General features: G+C 44.3%; 1 protein-coding gene across 2 annotated transcripts in view; it reads right to left on the bottom strand.

Moving 5' to 3' along the window:
• Nucleotides 1-20,195, bottom strand: part of PAPPA (pappalysin 1) — a 180,187-nt gene that overhangs the window by 96,419 nt on the left and 63,573 nt on the right. For both annotated transcript variants that reach the window (XM_054848963.1, XM_054848962.1), the window contains exons 6-7: nt 15,705-15,826; nt 9,665-10,172 (exon numbers count right to left, since the gene is read on the bottom strand). In XM_054848963.1, the coding sequence (XP_054704938.1) occupies nt 9,665-10,172; nt 15,705-15,826 (630 nt within the window). The remainder of the gene's footprint in view (nt 1-9,664; nt 10,173-15,704; nt 15,827-20,195) is intronic.

Raw genomic sequence — 20,195 nt, 5'->3', positions numbered from 1 at the left:
GTGCCATGACTTCTCCGTGCAGGACCGCCAATGGCAGCATCTGCACAGGCTCCAGCACCGGTTCAGACCACGTTGCATGGGAAGTGCCTGAAGCACACCCTGCACGGGGTCTGGGACCCCAACAACCATCCCTCAACTTTTGCATGTTGATTATTCGTCACCGGGGCTGGGAGTGTCTCGGCTGCTACCCTCAGCCCCATGCCAGTTCGTCAGGCTCAGCTCTCCAGGCGGGCAGAAGGCTCTTCTCAATTTAGGGTCATCGACTTGGCAGAATAATGTTCTTCAGCTTCTCTGAATCCAGACCCAACCTCTAGGATTTCCTTTCAACAGGCCTGAGCCAAGACCCGATTTGCAGAACTTAATACCCTCCCGTTTCCATGTAATCCCACCAAAATGGTAAACAGAGCCATGGGAGCGGACGCTCGCAGCGCCTGATCCAAAGGCTCCTGAAGCCAGTGGAAGTTATTATGTGCATTTTCAGTAGGGTTTAGATTGGGCCCCAAGCGAACACAGATGTTTGCAGTTTCCTCTGGTTTCACCTCTACCATCCCTCCTCGCCAAAACTCCTCTTTGGAGGGTAAGGGCGCGGGGGCCATGGCACTCCTGGGGTGCTGCTCCTCGGGAGGAAGGAGGGAGCCTATACTACATGTGCATATGCGTGACAGAGACGTACGTGCTGTCACGCGCACCACGCAGCAGAGCACAGAGAGATGGGTGAGGAGATGAGGTGACTATTCCAAAGGAACATTTTGTCATTTCCCTCCTTAGGGGCTCTGCGTTTTGCCTTAAGCCACTTCAGATTATGAGAAATCCTACTAGCTGGTCTCCAGTGGGATCTTTAATGGTTTAATAACTGAACATTACTGAACATATTTCCACTAGCCTCTTTCTAAAATCCCATCATGAGCTAATTTCCTCTATTGTCATTACATCTGCAACTGGTCTTACATTTTAAAAAAATCTGTACCACTGTGAATAAATGATCTGGTTTCCTGCACTGAGCTCTCAGGGCCAGTATTTTTAGTAGTGGCTGATAACTCAGGGTGTCCAATTCAAGGCACCCTCTTTGGGGTACAGTTTGCAGAGAAGAATGAACTTTATTTCCACCTTGTCCCTCCTCTCACAAAAAGCTCCAGGAAAATGCTGGAATTGGGGCATCAGCATGGAGCTGCCCTATGTCACCATACATTTGAGAAGATCCTGGCCAGAAAGACTAAGATCAAGTTTGGGTGAAGCAATGGCATGATGGGTGCCTTGGGCCTGCAGGGTGCTCAGCGCATTGCAGGCCATGCAATGATACACCTAAAGGGCTTCTGTCTTGTCCGTCGCTGTATCCAACAAGGTATTAAGGACAGTACAGGTATTTTAGTCTCACTGCCGCGTTGTTTTCAAATCTTTTGCCTATTTCAGTGTAGCTCCAAATTTAACAGAGACTCGGAATTTATTTCCTAGGAAAATATATTAAAATAAAATGCCCAGGAAATGATCAGGCCAATAGTTCAGTAAAAGTAGCTGAAAAAAGCTGTACTGGCTGACACTGCTGATAAAAAGGTAGGTAACACATTTCTGCTTCTTCTGCGGTATTTGAGGCTCACTCCAAGTTTTACAAGAGAGTTATTTTTAAATTGTTGCATAACACATGTCTGTCCAATATTTCTTTCCTCAATCAAGCAAAGAAAATGCATTTGTTATTCCTGGGAGATTTCTGGTGCTTCTTATCTTATTTAGAGCCCAAAATAAAGATGCACACAAGAAGGCAAACATCAGAGAGAAATTATTATCCATGAGATAATGCACAGCCTAATTTACCACATATCTGAGACTGTTTCACCTGCAATAAATTATTTTGCCCAGCAGGAAAAGTCCTGTTTGACCTTCATTTTTTTTCCCTGCAGCTGAAAACTCTGCTACTACTTCTAGGTCGTGAGTTCAAATTCCACCCTGGCTGGGAGCGATTAAATATATCTATTTCTAATAGTATCTATTCGGTTAATAATAGGACAGCCATTAGAGATCACTTTTTCAGGGACACTTGCATATGGCTAAGCTGTAATCTATGGGTCTGATCTCTCTCCAGCCTCTGCGTATCGCCCAAGAGGCACACTGGAGATGTGAATCCAAGGTAGCAGCAGTCCTTGGGGGGGGTCCCTGGCTGGAGAAGAGCTGGCACAGCCGATCCCGAAGCAAAGTGTCATTCCCCAAATGGGGCACTCCCTCTTCCCTGGCTCTTCCCATGCTCTCGAGTCATTTCTTTGAGAGAGGCAGCTGGGGGTCATTCAGAGCAATGCCACCCTTCAAAGATACACCCAGGCTGAAAAACTCCTCTGGGTTGCCCTGTCTCAGGATCACAAACCCACAAAGATAGAAACCCGCCCTTACTACCTTATTCTTGCATCATGTGCGGCCGAGCCAGAACAGGAGCTACGGATTTTGCCAAGTGCCAGCTATAGTTACAGCGTTACATAAGAAACCGCAACAGCGAAGAATCACAAATCTATCACTACAGCTGGCACCAAATGGCATCTTTGCACAGGCTTAGCAGAAAAGCTGCCTACTGAATGGGCACAGACCGTCAAATTGTTCTTTCTCTTCTCCAGGGCAGGGTTAAGGCAGTTTGGCAGAAGGTGGTAAGGGAAAAAATTGCTCTATCTGTTCTGTGTGTGGGGTCAGGAAGCAGGTTTTATTCTTTCGCAAAGATAACCTGGCACCTTTAATGAAGAAAGCCAGAAAGAAGGAAAGCCATCAGAATGTGGCTTCCAGCTGTCAAGTCACATCAGCCAAGCGGAGGTGTATAATCCCTGAGAGCAGCAGCACTGCTAGCCTCTAACATTTAATTGTGAGCTCTTTGAAAGAAGGCACCTGGCGTATTTCTTCTGTAAAACACCCAGCACGCTACTGGTAGCTATAAATAATAACAACCGCTACCTCGGTATTTAGCAGCACAACATATGTGAAGGAAAGACGCAGTAGATAGAAAAGAAACAGTTTTCCTCTTCCTGGCTTCCCGAGCCCTCGGTGTAGAGCAGGGGAACAGGCTCCTATTTGGCACAGGGAGCAGAATCAGTCACCCCTGCTGCCTCCCTGCCCGGTCCCAGCTCCGCGCTGCTGTGCAAACCAGAGGGGAGGCCACGCTGTTTGGGAAAGGAAAGAATTTCCCCAGGGGGATGTTGGCGGTGAAGATGCTGCTGGGTGGAGCACTCTCCTTCCTACCAGCCCTTCACCTCTGCTAGGGTCAGGCGAGCCTATGACCAGTTTCCTGCTGTTGGAAAGGAAGGTGTGGCACAGGCAATCATTCCATATTTTTCTGTTCTTTCATCAAAGGAAATTTCCAGGTTCATTAAGCAGAAACAGGGCAATCAATACTGGCTGCACGAGGAAGGAGCTGACACTGCAGCCAGGGTTAGAGAGGGCCTCAGAGAGGCGTGAAGATGGACGATGCTTGCTAGAGGATCGCCAGCAGCTCTGCTGAGCTCCGGGACTGCTACGCGGTCCTACACCAGCTGAATATTAAACTTCACGACTTTGCCAAAACTGACCTCAGGCAGCTCCGACACACTCAAAGCTCTTCACTGACACGCAAAGGCTTTTGGACAGTGACAGCACAGCCACTAATCCAGCTGGGAAGCTAGGGTCAAAAAGGAATGACTGAAACATTAATGCAAGGACTCTGGATGAAGAACTAGGCAAGAACTAGCAGTGTTAGTACTGTACCTGAAACTGGAAATTACAGGGGTAAGAGAAACCCGGTGGGACGGAAAAGTGTTTGCTTCTTGGGAAAGCTCAAAATAGCTTTGTCCACGCAGCACTGCAAACTAATGATAGGGAAGCTCTCAGGAACAAGCAAGAAAGCGTGAATAAGAGTAAATCTGTTCCTGTTGAAGCTTGGTAAAAGTGTTTTTACTGGAGATGAGCTGTGAAGTTTCATGTGGATACAGATAGGGACCTCTAATGTATTACTAGAGAGAAATAATACAGAGAGTTGTGTAATTATGGGAGAGAAACCTCCTAGATGTAGACTAAAGAACAAATGCTTTTAATAATGGCAGGTCTCTGGTATTGCTAGGCGTGAGAGCAGGCATCAAATACTTAGGGACTCAACAAGAGATGACACTATTTTGCACTTACTTCTAGTAGCTGTAATAGGTTGGATTGAAAGAGACATTTGAATGAAATGGAAATTTATCTTTCAGTTATCACTTTGAGGTTAACTAACAAACATTTCCTGCAAATAAAGATCTGGACCCCAAAAGTCCAAGTGTCTGCAGACAACACAGAATTGGTAAATATGCTCAGTCAACGCAGAAAAGGATGGAGTTATAATGTGGAAATGACTAATTTACAGGACTGGATGTCTCAAAGTGGTGTATATGTTGGTATAAGACAGTATGATGCATGTAGGATCAAGAAATTCAGAATAAGCTGGGAGCTCTTCATTGCAAGTGAGAGGGGAAGAAGCAGTTGGTTGTATTTATTCAAGTGCAAGACAACTATGTACCATCAGTGGGATGTATCCACAAAAAAAGCCTACGAGGTCCTTGCATGCATCAAGGCAAGGCATTTCCAGGGTGGCTGGGTAAGTATTCGTGTACAAGGACATCTGGAATACCATATACAGTTCTAAAGCCTGTTGGGAATCCAGATGTGTAGCATGCCGATATCGCACAGACAACCTAGCAGGTCTTGCAGATAAATCTAGGCATGCAAAGTGCTTTCTTAACATTTCAGTCCTATCTTAGATACTCCCCAGTTATTTCCTGGCATATCAAGACAGGTTTGGCATGGTAACTGTGGAGGAGGGGCGAGCAGAAGATGGTGATAATATGGGCTTCAGCTTTTGGTGTCGGGAGAACATCCACTCAGCGATCTGTATCTTGTTTGGGTGGAAATATGGTGTTAATTATCTTCATGACAGATGGATCTGGCAATTCATTTCAGCTGCTTTAGATCATACATTCCTCTGGCTGGTAGACCTTCAGAAAATAGAGAAATAGATCTTCAAGATGAAGGAAGGAATGCCATAATAAGGACAGATGTTGCCATGAAATTTTAGTGTTGCATTCAGCAGGGACTTAGGCTTACATATCATCATTGTGATACACGTATTTTTCCAGTCCTCTGTTCAGCTGGGCCTGTGTCCTGTAAATGCAACCTTCCTGTTGAGCTCAGGGGCTAAAAGGCACGCCAATAATTGGCTGTAATGAATTATTGCTCATTATCAATAGCCACTGCTGATTCTCCAGCCTCTCTGCTCGGTCATATCTGTAGGAACTTTCAGACTAAGAACTGTTTTCCATCTCCTTCAACTACTCATTGTCTGGGGTTTCTGACAAGTCGCTTACCATATGCCCTTCTGACTGGATACCAGTAACAAACGGCAAATGCATCAATAACGCAAATTTTGAAACAAACAATTGTTTTGGATAAAGTATAATGCTAAAGTACATGAAACGCTAAAGACCCACGAACAATGCCACAGCAGCCCTCCAACTACCTGCAATCTTGATGACGGTAATTTCTCAGTCATTCTGCAATTACTCCAAGAAGCCTGAGTGAGACCTGCACTCCACCGTCACAGGGGCAGAGTTAAAACACAGTAAATGACACGGAGATTACAGGAACTCCTGATTCTAACAAAATATTTTAAAATATTGTACTTAAACAACAACTGTACACAGATGACAACCAGTCCCCTCCAACTATTACTGAGCAACAGAAAAGGGTTAGCCATAGAACATAGGTGTAAAATAGCCAAAACTGAGAAGAAAAACATATTCCCTATCTGAGAAAATGCAAGTTTCCCTCTTAGTCTCTCTTCTTTCTTTCTTTTTCAAGTATGAATGCAGTATCTCTAGGTGTCACTTAGGTGCTAAAGCTCTAGTTAGTGTAGGAATAGCTCAGATGAATATATCACAGGACAGCATAATTACTTCTCAGTGATGCCCAACTCTGCAAAACCTCGTACCAGGGCTTTCTGCTGGGATTCTTTCTAAGGTTATTTCAGTCGATGCCTTTGTCTTGAAAAAAGCCTACAGGTTAACTCCATAAAGATGACACAATCCATTGTTGTCCACCACATATTGAGGTTTCCTACAAACCTTTTCTGTGGCAGAAAAGTTGGAAAAATTTCCAATTCTTTAGAAACTTTTCCAGTTACTTCAACAACTTTCCAAAACTAACGTCAGTGTCTCTCGGCTTGGCCTGCTAGAGGGGAGAGAGCAGATCTTTCCAGCACACCCTGCTGCCCACTGCTCGCAAATTTGGTTACTGAGAGTGTAATGGAGAACACGGGCTGCTCACCCCAGACTGACACCTGACTGTACCTGTGACATCCTCAGGAGAGCATCTCATTGTGGGCACTCCCTTCTCACTGAGCTCTTTAAAAAAATCAGTGGTTGCTACAAACGAATGCAAGAGCAACGATTACTTTCCAACTGCAACGATGTGAGCGTAAAAGCACTACAGTAAGGGCAAAGCGAGGGCAAAGCAATTACCACATTCACCATTGTGACTATCTTGCACATTATTTCTAGAGAACAGCCAGAATGAAACCCTCTACGTATGAACACAACCTGAATTTTGGATTAAATTGTGAGCTGAGACTTTGAGACTTGCAGATGAGGCTCCTTCCTTATCACTCGCTGCGGTGTGAAGACTCAGCAGTTCTGCGCTGCACCTGGCCTGACCTCTTTTTTCCCCCCACTGATTTATTTAGCTTTCTGCTCTCTTCCTAGGCTCTGACTCTCATTCTGTATCACAGATACCAGCAATTCCGGCTGATCATACTCAGTGGAATTGAGTGTATCTCGCCTGGTTTCTGTAAGGTCCAAGGATAAGGTCCTGTCCCTTAGAAATGATTGTTAGCCTCAGCTTGAGCCAAGAGCTGAGATTAAAATTCAAGCTTTAGAACAGAAGGTCTGGCGTTATTTTGCATTTCTTAATAAAAGGTTTCCACTGTTCTAGCTATTTACTCTCCTCCATGGAGCACCCAGTGCTGACTAGGCAAGGGCTATCCATTAAAGGCTGTCTCTCCTCTCAGCTTAAAGAGAAGTTCCCTCTCTTTGACGGGAAGAAGGTAGGAGAAATTAATTTTTCTTTCAGCATCGCCACACCTGGGGAAAGGATCTTGCTCACAGATAACAGTGCAAGCAAATATTTTCTTTGGGAGAAAAGAGAATGTGAAGATCAAGGTCAGAGGAGGCAAGAGTAAAGATACGCCACTGCCTTCAAAATAACCTGCCATGGAACATGTGGGGGTGTAATTTTATTTAATATGGAAAACATGCAAAAGCATAAAGGAGGGGTAACTGGCTTGGGGCTTACAGAGAGATAAAGGGGCTGCAAAGTCTGGCTGCACAGATATGCTGACTTCCAGCTGTACAGAATGAGACAAACAGGCAGATGCAAACAGGTCAAGAGAGATTGCATTTACCTCTCTACATACATATATACATAGGAGCACAGCCCAACACCTCTGTCCCTGACTTCCCTAAAGCATCTTCCCTCCTTCCTGCTTATGGAGTATAAGGACTGTGGCTACTCTTTGCACAAGGTGCTAATACAAAATGCAGCCTGCCTTTGCCTCCACGACATAACCACAACTCTGTGCAGAGTTTCAGCGAGTTTGCTGCGTCTCAAGGTGGAGAGATATGCCTGGACATACAGCAGCAGCCTACGAATCTGCATGACCCCCACCACCAGAGGATACGGATCAGTGCTGTGCACATAGGCATGTTAGGATCGAAAAATCATCCTGCTTTTCAAGATTTCAAACACATGCTGAAATCCCGAATCAAAACCAACTACAAGTGCTTAAGAATTCCCGTCTTTGACTCCTCACCCAGTGACTAAAAACTTCATTTTAGTTTTCCAATCATGTCATCGAAGCTCACTGGCAGGATTTTTCCTGTACGCTCTGGAAAGACAGAGACAACCTGAGGCCAGCCACACTACAGACTTTGGTTGGGTTGGCCGTGCCGGCCTCCAGGAGCATCCGTTTCTGTCTACTGATCACAGGTAGAGCCCACAAAGACTAACATAAATTTTATGTCTGATTCTTCGCTGGCGATGTAACTAGGTGAGACATTCAGACAGGTACAGTAATATTACCCATGTGATTTATTCAGTGACGCACAGGAAAACCGTCATTAATCCCTGGCTATAGATTTAACTATTAGAGCACCCTTTCACTACAGCTGGCTATAAGCTAGAAGTCACTCACAAAATCATAATAAAAGACCAGGGAATAGAGCTCAGAATACTAGTTTTGTTTTGGTTTGGGTTTTTTTTTTTTCATATTTTGTTATGAACTCAAAACTGGACCTGTTTCTGTGGGAACTTGTGCTAAGGTATGCAAATATTTCAAACCAAACCAGGCCCATTTTCCAACGAGAGTGGGCCAGGTTTCAGGCAAAAATGCTTTCACAGCAAAACCATGGGAAAATTCACCATTTTCCATGTTTCCAATATGTCAATATTCATCTCATGTTTAAGTGCCAGCAATTGTTGGAACAAGGGTACAACCCAAGAAAGCACTTAAGCACATGCTTAACTTTCAGCACATGAGAAACTTCAGTGATGTCCTGGGTTTTTTTATATTCACTATTGTTAGTTACCTTGAATTTTTAAACCCATAGGGACAGTTTGCATCTTCTAAGCTGTATAATTGGGCCATGAAAGGGATGGTAGCTCATGATTACTGAATTGTTAATTAATCATTTTTATTATATTTAAATATGCTTTAGAAAACCATAATGATGTATGCTTCCTTGATATTAGCTGTACTAATTAGATAATCTTTTCTAAATTAGAGTGCAGTTTTCTTAGCAGGTTTCCTTTTATCTGGTGTTCATTTTTCATAAGAGCTTCATGTTGTTCCCACAGATGAGTGAATCATTTCCAGGGAATCATGTTATGCAAAAGATGTTTTTCTTGCTGCTGTAGAATGCCTACGGGTAGATCATGGATCTCCTTGAAATTGTTAAATATTTTGAAGTTGGACTTTCCTCAACAATCATGCGTTCCTTGACTAGATGAGTGTAACTGCATCTGGGATAAAACTCAGTCCCTACAACAAACTGGCGCGTTTGGTGTGTTTGCTATGTTAGAGCAATGCCGCTCCAACACAATTTGTTTCAGTGACACACGAAAGCAGAAAATGAAAGTGGCTGAAATACATTTATGTACTTGAACATGCAAGTGTACTTTCATGCATCCTTTCTTTAGCAGTTAATTGGTGCTGCAGCACTGAAAGCCATTCTGTCTCCTCTATCAAAATATTACTTTCAAAAGATTTCTAAAAAAATGATGACCAAGTTACTCCAGAGGCCCTCATTTAGGTTACCTTAAACATTTAACTTATCATAGCTCAGGTAGTCTGCAATATCCTTTCTGGTTAAGGAAAGCCTGAATTTCATGTCTCTGCACAACTAGCCCAGAAATTTCTCAAAAACTGTCCATGAAATCCCAGGCTATTTCACCAGGAGTGCGATGCTCCTGGTTCCAGAGAGAAACTATGAGAACATCCTCTCTTGGTAATACTTGGTACATTTATCTAGTTCAAAATCCTCACAATCAGTTGTGATGCTGGACATTAACAGGATGAGAAGAACAGGTTATTGCTTTTCTCTGAACAAGCCTATTCAGCTCTCTGGAAAGAAGTACTTACGTGTCAACAAATCTCCTGCTGAGGTTGGAGATGACAACTGGAGATCCAGACTGGAAAGGAGGGTCCCGAATCACTTTGTACTGGATGGGTTTGCAGTCTGCGCACAGCGTGCTGTGGGGAACGGAGCTCAGCATGGCAGCATCAATTTCCAGGTGCTCATCCAGAGTGTAGATCTGGATCCCATACACCTCCTCGCCCACTTGTCCTGCATCCAGCTTTATGGTCAATGGGATGTCACAGAAGACGTTCTGCGGCCCGAGAGAAATATTCTTCCCGCTGATCGTGAGCAACTTGATGTCATTCACTGCTCCGCTGGAATCCCAGTCCGGGGAAACAAATGTCACCCAGACTGTGAGGGACTCTGGAGTCAGGGGATAACGAAACTCCAGCTGCAGGTAGCAGCCCTGAGGCTCGGGACAGGCGGGCGGCACCGTGTGTTGGTTGACTGCCGAGTTGGGACTCCATGTTCTGACACTGGATTTACAAGGTTGCTCAACATCAGGGTGCCCTGGAAAGAAAGAAGGAAGCAAAGACAGGGCACAAAAGAAGTTAGTAAACATGGGTTATCATTGGCACCAGTCTTGAAAGATAAACTGGTGGCAGCAGAGCATATCTGTCCTGGAAACTCGTTATTTACTTGAGCAGAGCAGGTGTTGCCAGCATGGAGAGGAGGAATAGAACATAAACGACTCCTGGCCGGGTGAGAGATGCAAACTCAGTTTAAGTGCTCAGCTGGACTGGACTCACACAACACATACTGTGCAGTGCGTCCGGTCCTGCATTTCCTAATTCTAGTGCCTTCCTTCCCCTGTGCCAAACAATGGTATTTTCCACCCATTCCACTTGGTACTTTAGCCAATAAATAGTCATTTTGCCTTCAGTTCACCTCTGTGCTCCTACTCACTCCCTTGCTTGTCACTCTAAAATACAAACATTATCTTGTCTCTAACAAAGGCAAAGAAAAGAGCTTTTGGTGATTCCAAGAAGCTGTTGTGCTGTGCTGTTGAGGGCCAACTCCTACGCCACTTACAGGTTAATCTAGCACGTTCTGTAAGACCCTTTTTTTCAGAGGCACACGGAACACAGGTCTGAGCTGGCTCTTTGTGCTCGCCGTGATGAAACGACAGGCACTTGTACTTTTACATTTCTCACCGTTGGCTATGTTCGACTACATGGGAGGTATTACTAAAAACTAATGAAAGCCACAATGCTTGCTGGGTTCCCAAATACTATGGTAACATTACAATTTGGCACAGTCATGGACTGCAAGATCCAGAGAGGTCAGATGGGTGGAACAGTTGGTAACAGAATCCAGTGAGAGCTATAAATTCCCTCTTCCTTCCCAAAAAATCACACGAAAAGGGAGCAAGCAGGACAGGGAGAAGATGAAGTACAAAAAAGAAGAAAGGGAAAAGTGAAGATAACGAAAGGTAAGAGGAAAGAAATGGAGAAGACAGAGAAAAAAAACAGAGAGAACAGCTGTTTGCAACCGAGGAAGAAAGCAAGATAAAGCACTGGGCAAACATGAACAAACAGGACATCACTACTAATTTAAAGAGAAAAGGGCAACATGTGAAGGTTATTCTTATTGTCTGTGATCCAATGAAGTGTTAGAAATGTGTCTTTTTTGTCAAGGATAAACAACAGAGGGAATTCTCCTGTTCATACCAAATGAGCCCAGATGCAGAATAGATTTCCCAGTATCTCAGGCAGTCCTCCCCGCAATCCAATGCAATTGTCCTGCAGATGCTCAACTTTCAACGCTTCTCCCTCACCCGCACATATCCCATAGCCCTCCTTTCCTCCTTGCATGCCACGGAGCAGCGGGAATGCCACTAACCTCAGCATCTGGAGATACCACAGCAGCGAAATATTTTGAAGAAAGCCAGAGTTCCATTTAACACACTCTAGTTTTTCCCCCTGGCAAGCTTGCAAGTACTGTGTAGAATCATTTTGAGTAGCCAATACCCCACTCGACTGATGTTATCTCACAACATTCGCTGCCGTCCACACGCGCTTGGCTGGGCCCTCCGATGACTTTCTCGCAGGCTCACAGCGAGCTCCTGACTGCAGCCCTAAGAAGGTGGTTTTTAACCCTAGTATCTCAGAGAGCTTTGGAAAGATTTGTGAATCTTATCACTGCCACCTCGCAGATAGGAACACAGAGTTGATTAATGGCTCACGGACTCGTATGTTTTCAAAAGTGGTCTCCACTTGGGTTTCTGCAAATTCACCTCTGCCAGTTCAAGGCCTCTGTAAAACTTAAATAGTGAATAAATCTACATGTTTTGGTAGGTCAGGGCGTGATGCCCGGAATTAGATGAATTGAATTCAGCCTTCAGGGAGATTAATGCAGATCATTACCCCAAAATGGGAGCTTGATTGTAGTCTTCCATAGATTGAAAACCTCAATGAGGTTGAGGTACAGAGTCCCTTTCTTAAATATCATCAGACACTTAGACCTGGGTAAGAAACATTCATTTAATTGTGGAAGAGGATGGAAACCTTATTACATGTAACTCTAGATTTCTAGAGATGGGTAAATACTATGAAAATGATAAACATTTGTATATGAAAAGTAATGGTGTAGCAGTCATTCTGCCCCTGTGCACTCAGGTTCTGAAATCCTTAAGCTTATGAGATCATCAGCAAGGTCGGTCATAGAACATCATGCCTTGCCTAACACAAACAAAATGTGAATGTGAAGTTTGTGAGGAAAAGCCAAATCCCATCTCCTGGTTAGAGAGCAAGGATGGTAGGCTGGGAGGGAGGCTTCCCCCAAAATGTCAGCCACAGCCACAGCCTGGTGTGCCACGCAGTTAAGTGAAGTGGCTGGGATGAACGCCCCTCCGTCGCCCCGGCACACAGAGAGAGACTTGACGCACTCGTACAGCAAGGCCAGCTGGGATCAGCAGCTTCTCGGGATGCAGCCACTGTCACAACTACAACTCATCTGCCACCTTTCTTAAGTGGTCAAGACAAAGGGATGATCCAGTGGGACTCTAATGTCCAACGGAGACAATTCCACTTGCAAATACAGAGTGAATCTCTCGAGTGAAATATTGGCTACTGGGAAAGGCAGGGCACTACCGCAGCCTAAAGCAACAAGAGCAAGTTTTATTATATTCTCACACTTCTTTTAGTTAATAGTGAGCCAGGCAGTAGGATTGACTGATATATGCATATATTGCACAGTAAGCAAAGGTACTTGGGTTTGATCCAAAATCACCTTTCATATATAAAAAACCCCTTTGACCGAGTTGTGGAGGTGCTGTAAGGTTTGTTTATCTAGCTGGTGTTGCTGGTGAGAATCCAGGTAGGTTAGAGCTTTCTTGCTCTATGGTGAAGGCAAAGAGTAAATCAGAACTGCCTTCCCACAACTGCTGCCGAGGAGCAAACAGCCACTCATGCAAGGGGCACAACTGGCTGAGAAAGAATCACAAAATATCCCAGCCCGGGGGGGTCGTACCCCACCACGCTCGGGCACAAGCAGGGCACTGGGCAAGACACAATCCCCAGGGCAGGGTTTTGCAATGAGCACGGCTCACACGTAGTCAAGGACCACAGGTGGTGTCAGCTACCTGGGATAACTGTGCAGCCTAACGATGCTATGAGACCTCCGGAAAATGAAATCAGACCAACCAGGTCCAGAGCTGCTTCAGAGACACGTGAGAAATGTGGTTTTCTGGTAAGAAGCTGGAGGAGTACTACAAAACATTTTCCATGAGTGTCGTCTCAAATTTTAAAATGAGTTCATTTTGGCCATGCTTCTGCCTCTTTTGTATTCACTTTCCATGAACATTCAAGCAGTGGAGATTTACACACATGAACGCTTGCAGAAAGCGAATTTAAAGCTTGCATGCTTGAGTACTCGCAGATAGACAATTAAAGCAGCCAGACAATGATCTAACTGTGCTATTTGTAACTCAGACCAAGTGCAAATAGGCAGAGATCCTGAACGTCAGGGAGTGTGGTAGTGATGACAGAAAATTACAGAGCAACAAATACCATACACTTGGTATATTTTCTACCCTAAAGTGGAGACAACTTATTAACGCAGTAAGACGATAGGATTCCCAAATTTTCTTTTCAGAGCAATGGCACAACAGCAATTGAATGAGGCAGATAAGGATCAGACTGCACCCTTCATAGTTAAGAACATGCAGGCACACACTCTAAGTAGAGGAAATTAAATGCAAAATGCAGCTGAGTAATAAATCTTAGAGTAGCTTAGTTTCTCTAGGAATGATGCCGCTGGCAAGACGTGTGAGATCTAGAAGTTTTCAAATCAGAGCTCGTTGGAGAAATTTTGACAGAACTGCGTATCTCAATGGAATATGCAGTTCTTTCAAAATCAAAACACTTTGCAAAATTGGGTTTATTTGGCCAAAATTTTATTCTGGAAGAGGAAATGGGAAGAAAGTTCTAACAATATTGGAACATTGTGTTTTGACATTTTTGGAAGAAATCATTTCACTTTTGCATTTTGAAATACTTTTCATGTTGATATTAAAAGTTGCTTTTGCCCTAGATTATATACTAAAAGGGGATATTTTCAAAACCAAAGTTCATGAAAGAAGAATTATATGAGCTAAACAAAACATTTTGGCTGGCCTCAAACACTTTTTGTTTTTAATTTTCCTTCATGGAGAATTTCAAAAGTTTCAAGTTTTGTTCCAAATGAAACCAGGTTTCAAAGTCTTGTCATCTTTGGCTAAGTGGAAATTCCACCTTCCACCCTGCACTACTACTGCAAGTGATCCAAACTTTGCTAATCGTGTTTACTTGATAATCCAGTCACACTCGTAGCCAGAGCGCTGCTTCCCAGGTTGAAGAGGTCGAAGTTCTTGAACAACATCCACGCAAGGGGCAGGTGCCCCCTGCACTGTACCTGGCAGCCTTGGCCTGTGGACGCCCAAACTGGGGGGCTGAGCTGGACTGAACCACAACCTCTGTCAGGCCCCCACCCTGGGAGATGGGCGCACGGGGCAGAGGACACTTGCCCACATAATCTCGTCCCATCGCACAGCACGGACGTAGCTTGCTGCACGTGTTGACCTTAGGACTAGGGATATATACACCAGCGCTGCGCATATCACCATATTAGCTTACAAATATTCTTCCTTGTAGAATAACTCCGACATATTATAGCTGCAGGACAGAGAAGCCCTTAATGTAAGGAGGTATTTGTATAATAAGTTTGCAAAATCCAGGGATTGGCCTTTGAGTTTACTGAGCCCACCTGTGTGTTTACAGTGAAGTCTGGGCCCAGCGTGCTGCTCCCGAAGGAAGAGCTCATGATGGACAGATTGAAATAATATTCTGTTCCTTCCAAACCATAAGTTGTGATTACTGACCTCTGCCTGGTATAATCTTAAATATGCTCTACCATATCCACCTATTTACGTAATGGAAAGTACATATGGAGGAGAGTTAACGATGGCGATCTAATGACATTGTACAACCAGCACACCGTTCTCCCTCCAACGTGCTCTGGAGAGGAGCAGTGAGTATGACTTGAAAAACACCCTGAACTAGACTGGGCTTGACGTAGTCACCTGCGTTCCTGCTGCAGAGTACTTGCCCAAAGGGCAATCTCCTTTCAGCCTGTCTGCTGGTGCAACCTGTTACGATTCAATGCAAGTGAAGGCAGCAGAAATCAGGCCCAAATAAATAGCATGCCATTCTTTACTTTCAGAGTTGGACTAGAAGGAATAAACAGCTCCCCTGAGGAATACAGCTGGCAGATGTGAATGGTCAGCATTTCTTGGCACTCCACTGCTTTCTGAAATTCAGGTTCAGCTCCCGGAATTCATTTAATTCATGGGCAGGGTCAGGACACGGGGGCCAAAACACAGGTATTTCAGCCAGTGGCATTACTTCAGGGCACAGTGTATTCATCTGTCCTCTAGTTTTGTTCATGCTACATACAGGTATAATCAGTCGCTCTCTCCCAGATTTTCCCAGTCTCTGTGGCTCTCCTTTTGCTCTGGCCCAAGGTCTCCCCTGCCATGTCTTTGTCCCCAGCCCTGTGACTCACCTTCTGCTTCCCGCGGGCTCCAGTGCCCCGAGGGATCGCAGGGCATCGGGGAAGAGGCGCTGAAGGCGTATTGCACCAGGACTCTTCCTTCCGCACACAGATCACATGCTGATCCCACTTCTCTAGGAGGCCAGGAAAACAGGAAAACACACCAACTTAGTAACAGCTGAATGAGCTGCTTATTCAACTATATTAAAAGCAATAAGACTTAGAATTCAGTTCCACTTAACCCTCTTTTCACAGCACTGACAAGAGTGTTTTCTGACGCTGACCTTCTGTAGGTTTGGGCTAACGGCATCTGTGAGTCCGCCATCCAACACAAAACGACAGCAACCTGTGAAATCACGCTCAGCTATATCTTTTTTTTCCCCCCCTCTGCACTACAACTGGATCAAACCCTGACAAAAGGAAATACGTGTTGCTTAGTGGTTAGAGAAGAGAAACTGGCCTCGGGAGATTTCAGATCTATTTCTGCTCTCCTACCGTGGATTTATTGCTTGAACTTGTAGTATCTTCAGGATTGTAAAGGCCTTGGGCTTACTGGTGATTAGAGGAGAGGGCAAAGTCCCAGGCTCTGAGAACATCAGACAGAGCGTCTCTGCAAAGCACGGCTTTGCTAAGTATGCAAGGACCTGCTTTTGGAGCTGTATCACAGCCCAGATCATTACATGCCTGGAAAAGGGGTGGGTTATGAACATACAGAAAAGAACATGCCCTGAATCCTTTTCACAGGGGAACCTGGATTTGATACCTGGCAGCTTTGGCACCAGTGGATGGCTTTTTCTGAACTGGAACATCTTATGGCTCCATACCATCAGATGGCATGGCACGGCATTGAGAAAGGCACTTCACTGCCCAACGCCAACATTGCTTCACCTAGACAATACACCTAATACCAGCTACTGTCAATAAAGTACTATCAGCAGAAGTGGTCGAACAGGAAAACCCAGTGAAAATGTGATTCACAATTATTTTTGCTAATACATTCACGAGATCAGGGTTTAAGCTGATGTAGACTGGAGTAATTCTACTATCTTCCATAACATTAAGCTGATTTGTATCAGCTGAGGATGCAACTCACACAGTGCAGCCCTACGTTCCTTGGGGTCACAAAACTGGGAACCGTGTATGACCCAGAATGTGTGGTTATTCATCCCAGTAAGTTGCTTATTATTCAGAATTCACCATTCTGCTTTTAGGAACACTGCCCACTCAAAAAGAAAGGAAAAAAAAAATCTTAATGATGAAATGCACCTAGAAAAGGACAGAAGTTTTAGGCAAACAATTTGTGCATAACACACTGTACTCTCTCAGCTACTCAAGTAAGTATGGATTGAGTCATCAATTATTATAATCAGCTATGCAAATTTTAACCATCTCCCATTGCACAATTTATTTCAGCCCTGCTTTGCGAAGGGCGCTGTGTTCCTCAGGCAGAAGTTATTTTGGAACCTCAGTGAGGACAGCGGGACTGTGAATTTACTCTCCCGGCCCTCCCACGCTGGGCCATCTCCTTTCCCTTTGGTGGTAGGGACGACACATGCTCAGCTGCTCCACAGCTTAGCATCTCCTATTTGTTGACAGGGATCTATTTGAAAGTCAACTTTCTGTTGGCTTTATTAGGCGGAAGCAGGGATTGTCAACAGGGGGGACTTGGAATGAAATCGGTGGTAAAATCCGTATCCATTTCGATATGGCTCACAGCCATCCCTACAAAGAGACGGTAAATGATTGAACTCACAGACAGTGCAGAAAGGGATGCACCTGCTGAAAACATCTGAAGAATAAAATGTGGCAATGGGGTAGGATAAAGAAGAGGGAGGCAAAGGTGCCCTCCTCTTCCTTGAACAATCTGTAATGCTGGTAATGAACAAATCTGGGCATGTTGCGAATAACTTCTCTCTCTGTCTCACTTTACCCACCTGCGCTATTGGTATAACACTGCCTCTTTCATTGCTCAGCTGTCTATTTAGCAGTGGTTTAAGTGTTTAACTCAGCTTACCTAAATAATATATGCGAAAAATTTCAAGAATCCAGAATAAAAGGTACTGAGAAATCAAAATGCAGAATTATTATTGTGCCGTTGTTTTTCAGACACATCCACCAACAGTGAGGATAGAAGTCCCTGCAATAATAATCTTTCAGTTTCTCTACAAAGAGACTCCTGCATTAGCGCTTGGTCCTGGATGAGGACAGGACTTTGAAAGCCAAGTTTCCACAATTAGGACTGCTTTTTACTCAAATTAGCAGCTATACAATTTCATCACAGGCTGCCATGGTGGAAAAAACTGTAGGCTTATGGACAAACATTTCCTTTTACCAGCAAGGACTTGGAGGTAAGAGAAATCACAAGGAGCATCATGTGGGAAAGGTTATGAGCAAACTTTCTCTTTTTACTTTTCCAACTTGGGAGCCAAACTCAACCCTGATGTAACTCCACTGGCTGAAAGGAGTTACACAGGGGATGACTCCTGGGTTAAAGTTTTTGGTCTGCAGACTCTTGCACACAAATCCTACAAACAGCCATGAATGTCAAAACTAATTATGGAATCGCATTTACAGGCTTATGAAAATCTAAGCCAGATCCTTACACCTTATGCAGCCACTGACATCAAGACAAAACGAGCGTAAATTGGTTCAAAACACTATTAATTAGGAACGATAGCATATCTGACACCTTATACACCGGTGCACATGACTCCCTAAAGTGCAGGGTAATGGAAAATCTAGACTTCTCTGTTTTCTAATAAGCCAAGTACTGGGGAAATTCCAGTTTATGAAGTTCAGAGCTCAGGAGGAATTCATTCCTACAGCATGATATTTCAGTGAAGTGGATTCAAAATCTAAAGATTACTAGTGAAAACCAGACAATTCTCTTCAGGGCCAGCACCAGTTCAGTGGGCAACTCAAAACCAGTAAAAATCTGTTGTCCTTCCAGTAAAGAGTGCTTGTTTTCAGAGTAAATTGTATCTCCTTACTTGAAATTCAGAATTGCGTGTTCTCCCCTCCAAGGCACTGAACCTTTCCAGCAAGGTTTAAACAAGCGATTATCAAGTGTAGCCATCTAGATCTGGGACACCATACTGACCAAAATATTTGCTTGCTAAGAACGAGATAGCATCAGATTCATGGAAATTAATGCAGTCACCTCAATGAAAACTTGGAAGAGCAGATGCATTCAAAGTTTTCTGTCCAAGCAGAATTTGCTGCAGAGCCCTATTACAATAACTGTTTACATCCTGCCTACGCATATCAAACAGGAGGCGCGTGAATGGATGCTTAGCGACAGCAGATGAATGCATCTAATAGACGCAGTCAGGAAATGAATAGAATTTTCTTTTTCTCACTTGTTTTATTGGCTCTATTATTATTTTATTATTACATAGTATTATATGTGCATGCGACATTTTTCATGCTTTTTTTTTAATGGGAGGATGGAAAACAGTAAGTATTCCAATCCTGTGTGTAGTAGCTACAGGAAGAAATGCTGGTTCTTGACATATTTGATTATTAGAGATGTTTAGAAGCTCAACCAGCTGCTGGAGTTTAGGGTCAAACACATGTTGGCAAATTTATGTGCAGGTAAATGACTAGAGGAACATAGCAGACATCAATTGAACACACTAAGCAGGTAAGGAGGGTCTGTCAGGAAGAACATTTTGCTTCTGTGCACAGCTCATGTAGCTACTCTTGCCAAGGTGTGAGGACACAGGATAGCCAATCCCAAATTTACAAGAACTATGAGTTAGCATTACTCTCTGTCCCCAGATCCACATAATTAATCATGTAATTTCCAGAACTGAGGTCCTAAGAAAAAAGCACCTAGCACTGCGGCACCTGCCGCAAAGCTGCATCTAAGCAGGGAAGAGGCACATGGTCTTTACCTCCACGCTCCATCTCCCTTCAAATGCAGACCTGTCAGGACCTCACCCACAGAGACAGCCAGCCCAGTGCTACATTTTTAAACACAAGGCTAATTTTCCCTTCTTGACTTTCATTAAGCAGAGGTCACTGCCTATGCACAGCTCTAGGGAATGAAAAGGACATGAAAGGAACTGGAGTTACACTGCGTGCGCCTACAGTAGCATTGTAATTTGGATCAGGAGCGAGCTTTTGAAGTGAAACTCTTCGTCTTCCCCACTTAGAGCACTCTGCACAGTCCGGGAACTGGAAGCTGGACCCAGTTTTGCCTGAAAGCAGAGCGGAGATGTGCTCCAGGACCACACCTGATGTGCTCCAACTGCTGAAGCCATGGAGCCAGGCCAGAGCTCGGCTGAAACAACCCCCCAAAAAACCCCCACAGTGTTGACGTCAGGTCTTCATTAACAACTGTTTTGCGCTAGAGATCTACTTATATTGGGCCACAATACTTGCTAATGTAGCCAGAGCCATTCATCCCTTTAAGGCCCTTTTACACTGTCAAAACAGCATGGAAGGGGCCTCTGTGCACGAGAAACCAGGCCCAAGGCACTCAGCAGCTGAGTATCAGTC

Source organism: Grus americana, chromosome 20, assembly GCF_028858705.1.
Source record: "Grus americana isolate bGruAme1 chromosome 20, bGruAme1.mat, whole genome shotgun sequence".
Lineage (NCBI taxonomy): Eukaryota > Metazoa > Chordata > Aves > Gruiformes > Gruidae > Grus > Grus americana.
Note: the sequence above shows the minus strand (reverse complement) of the source record. Positions and strands in the feature narration are given on the sequence as shown.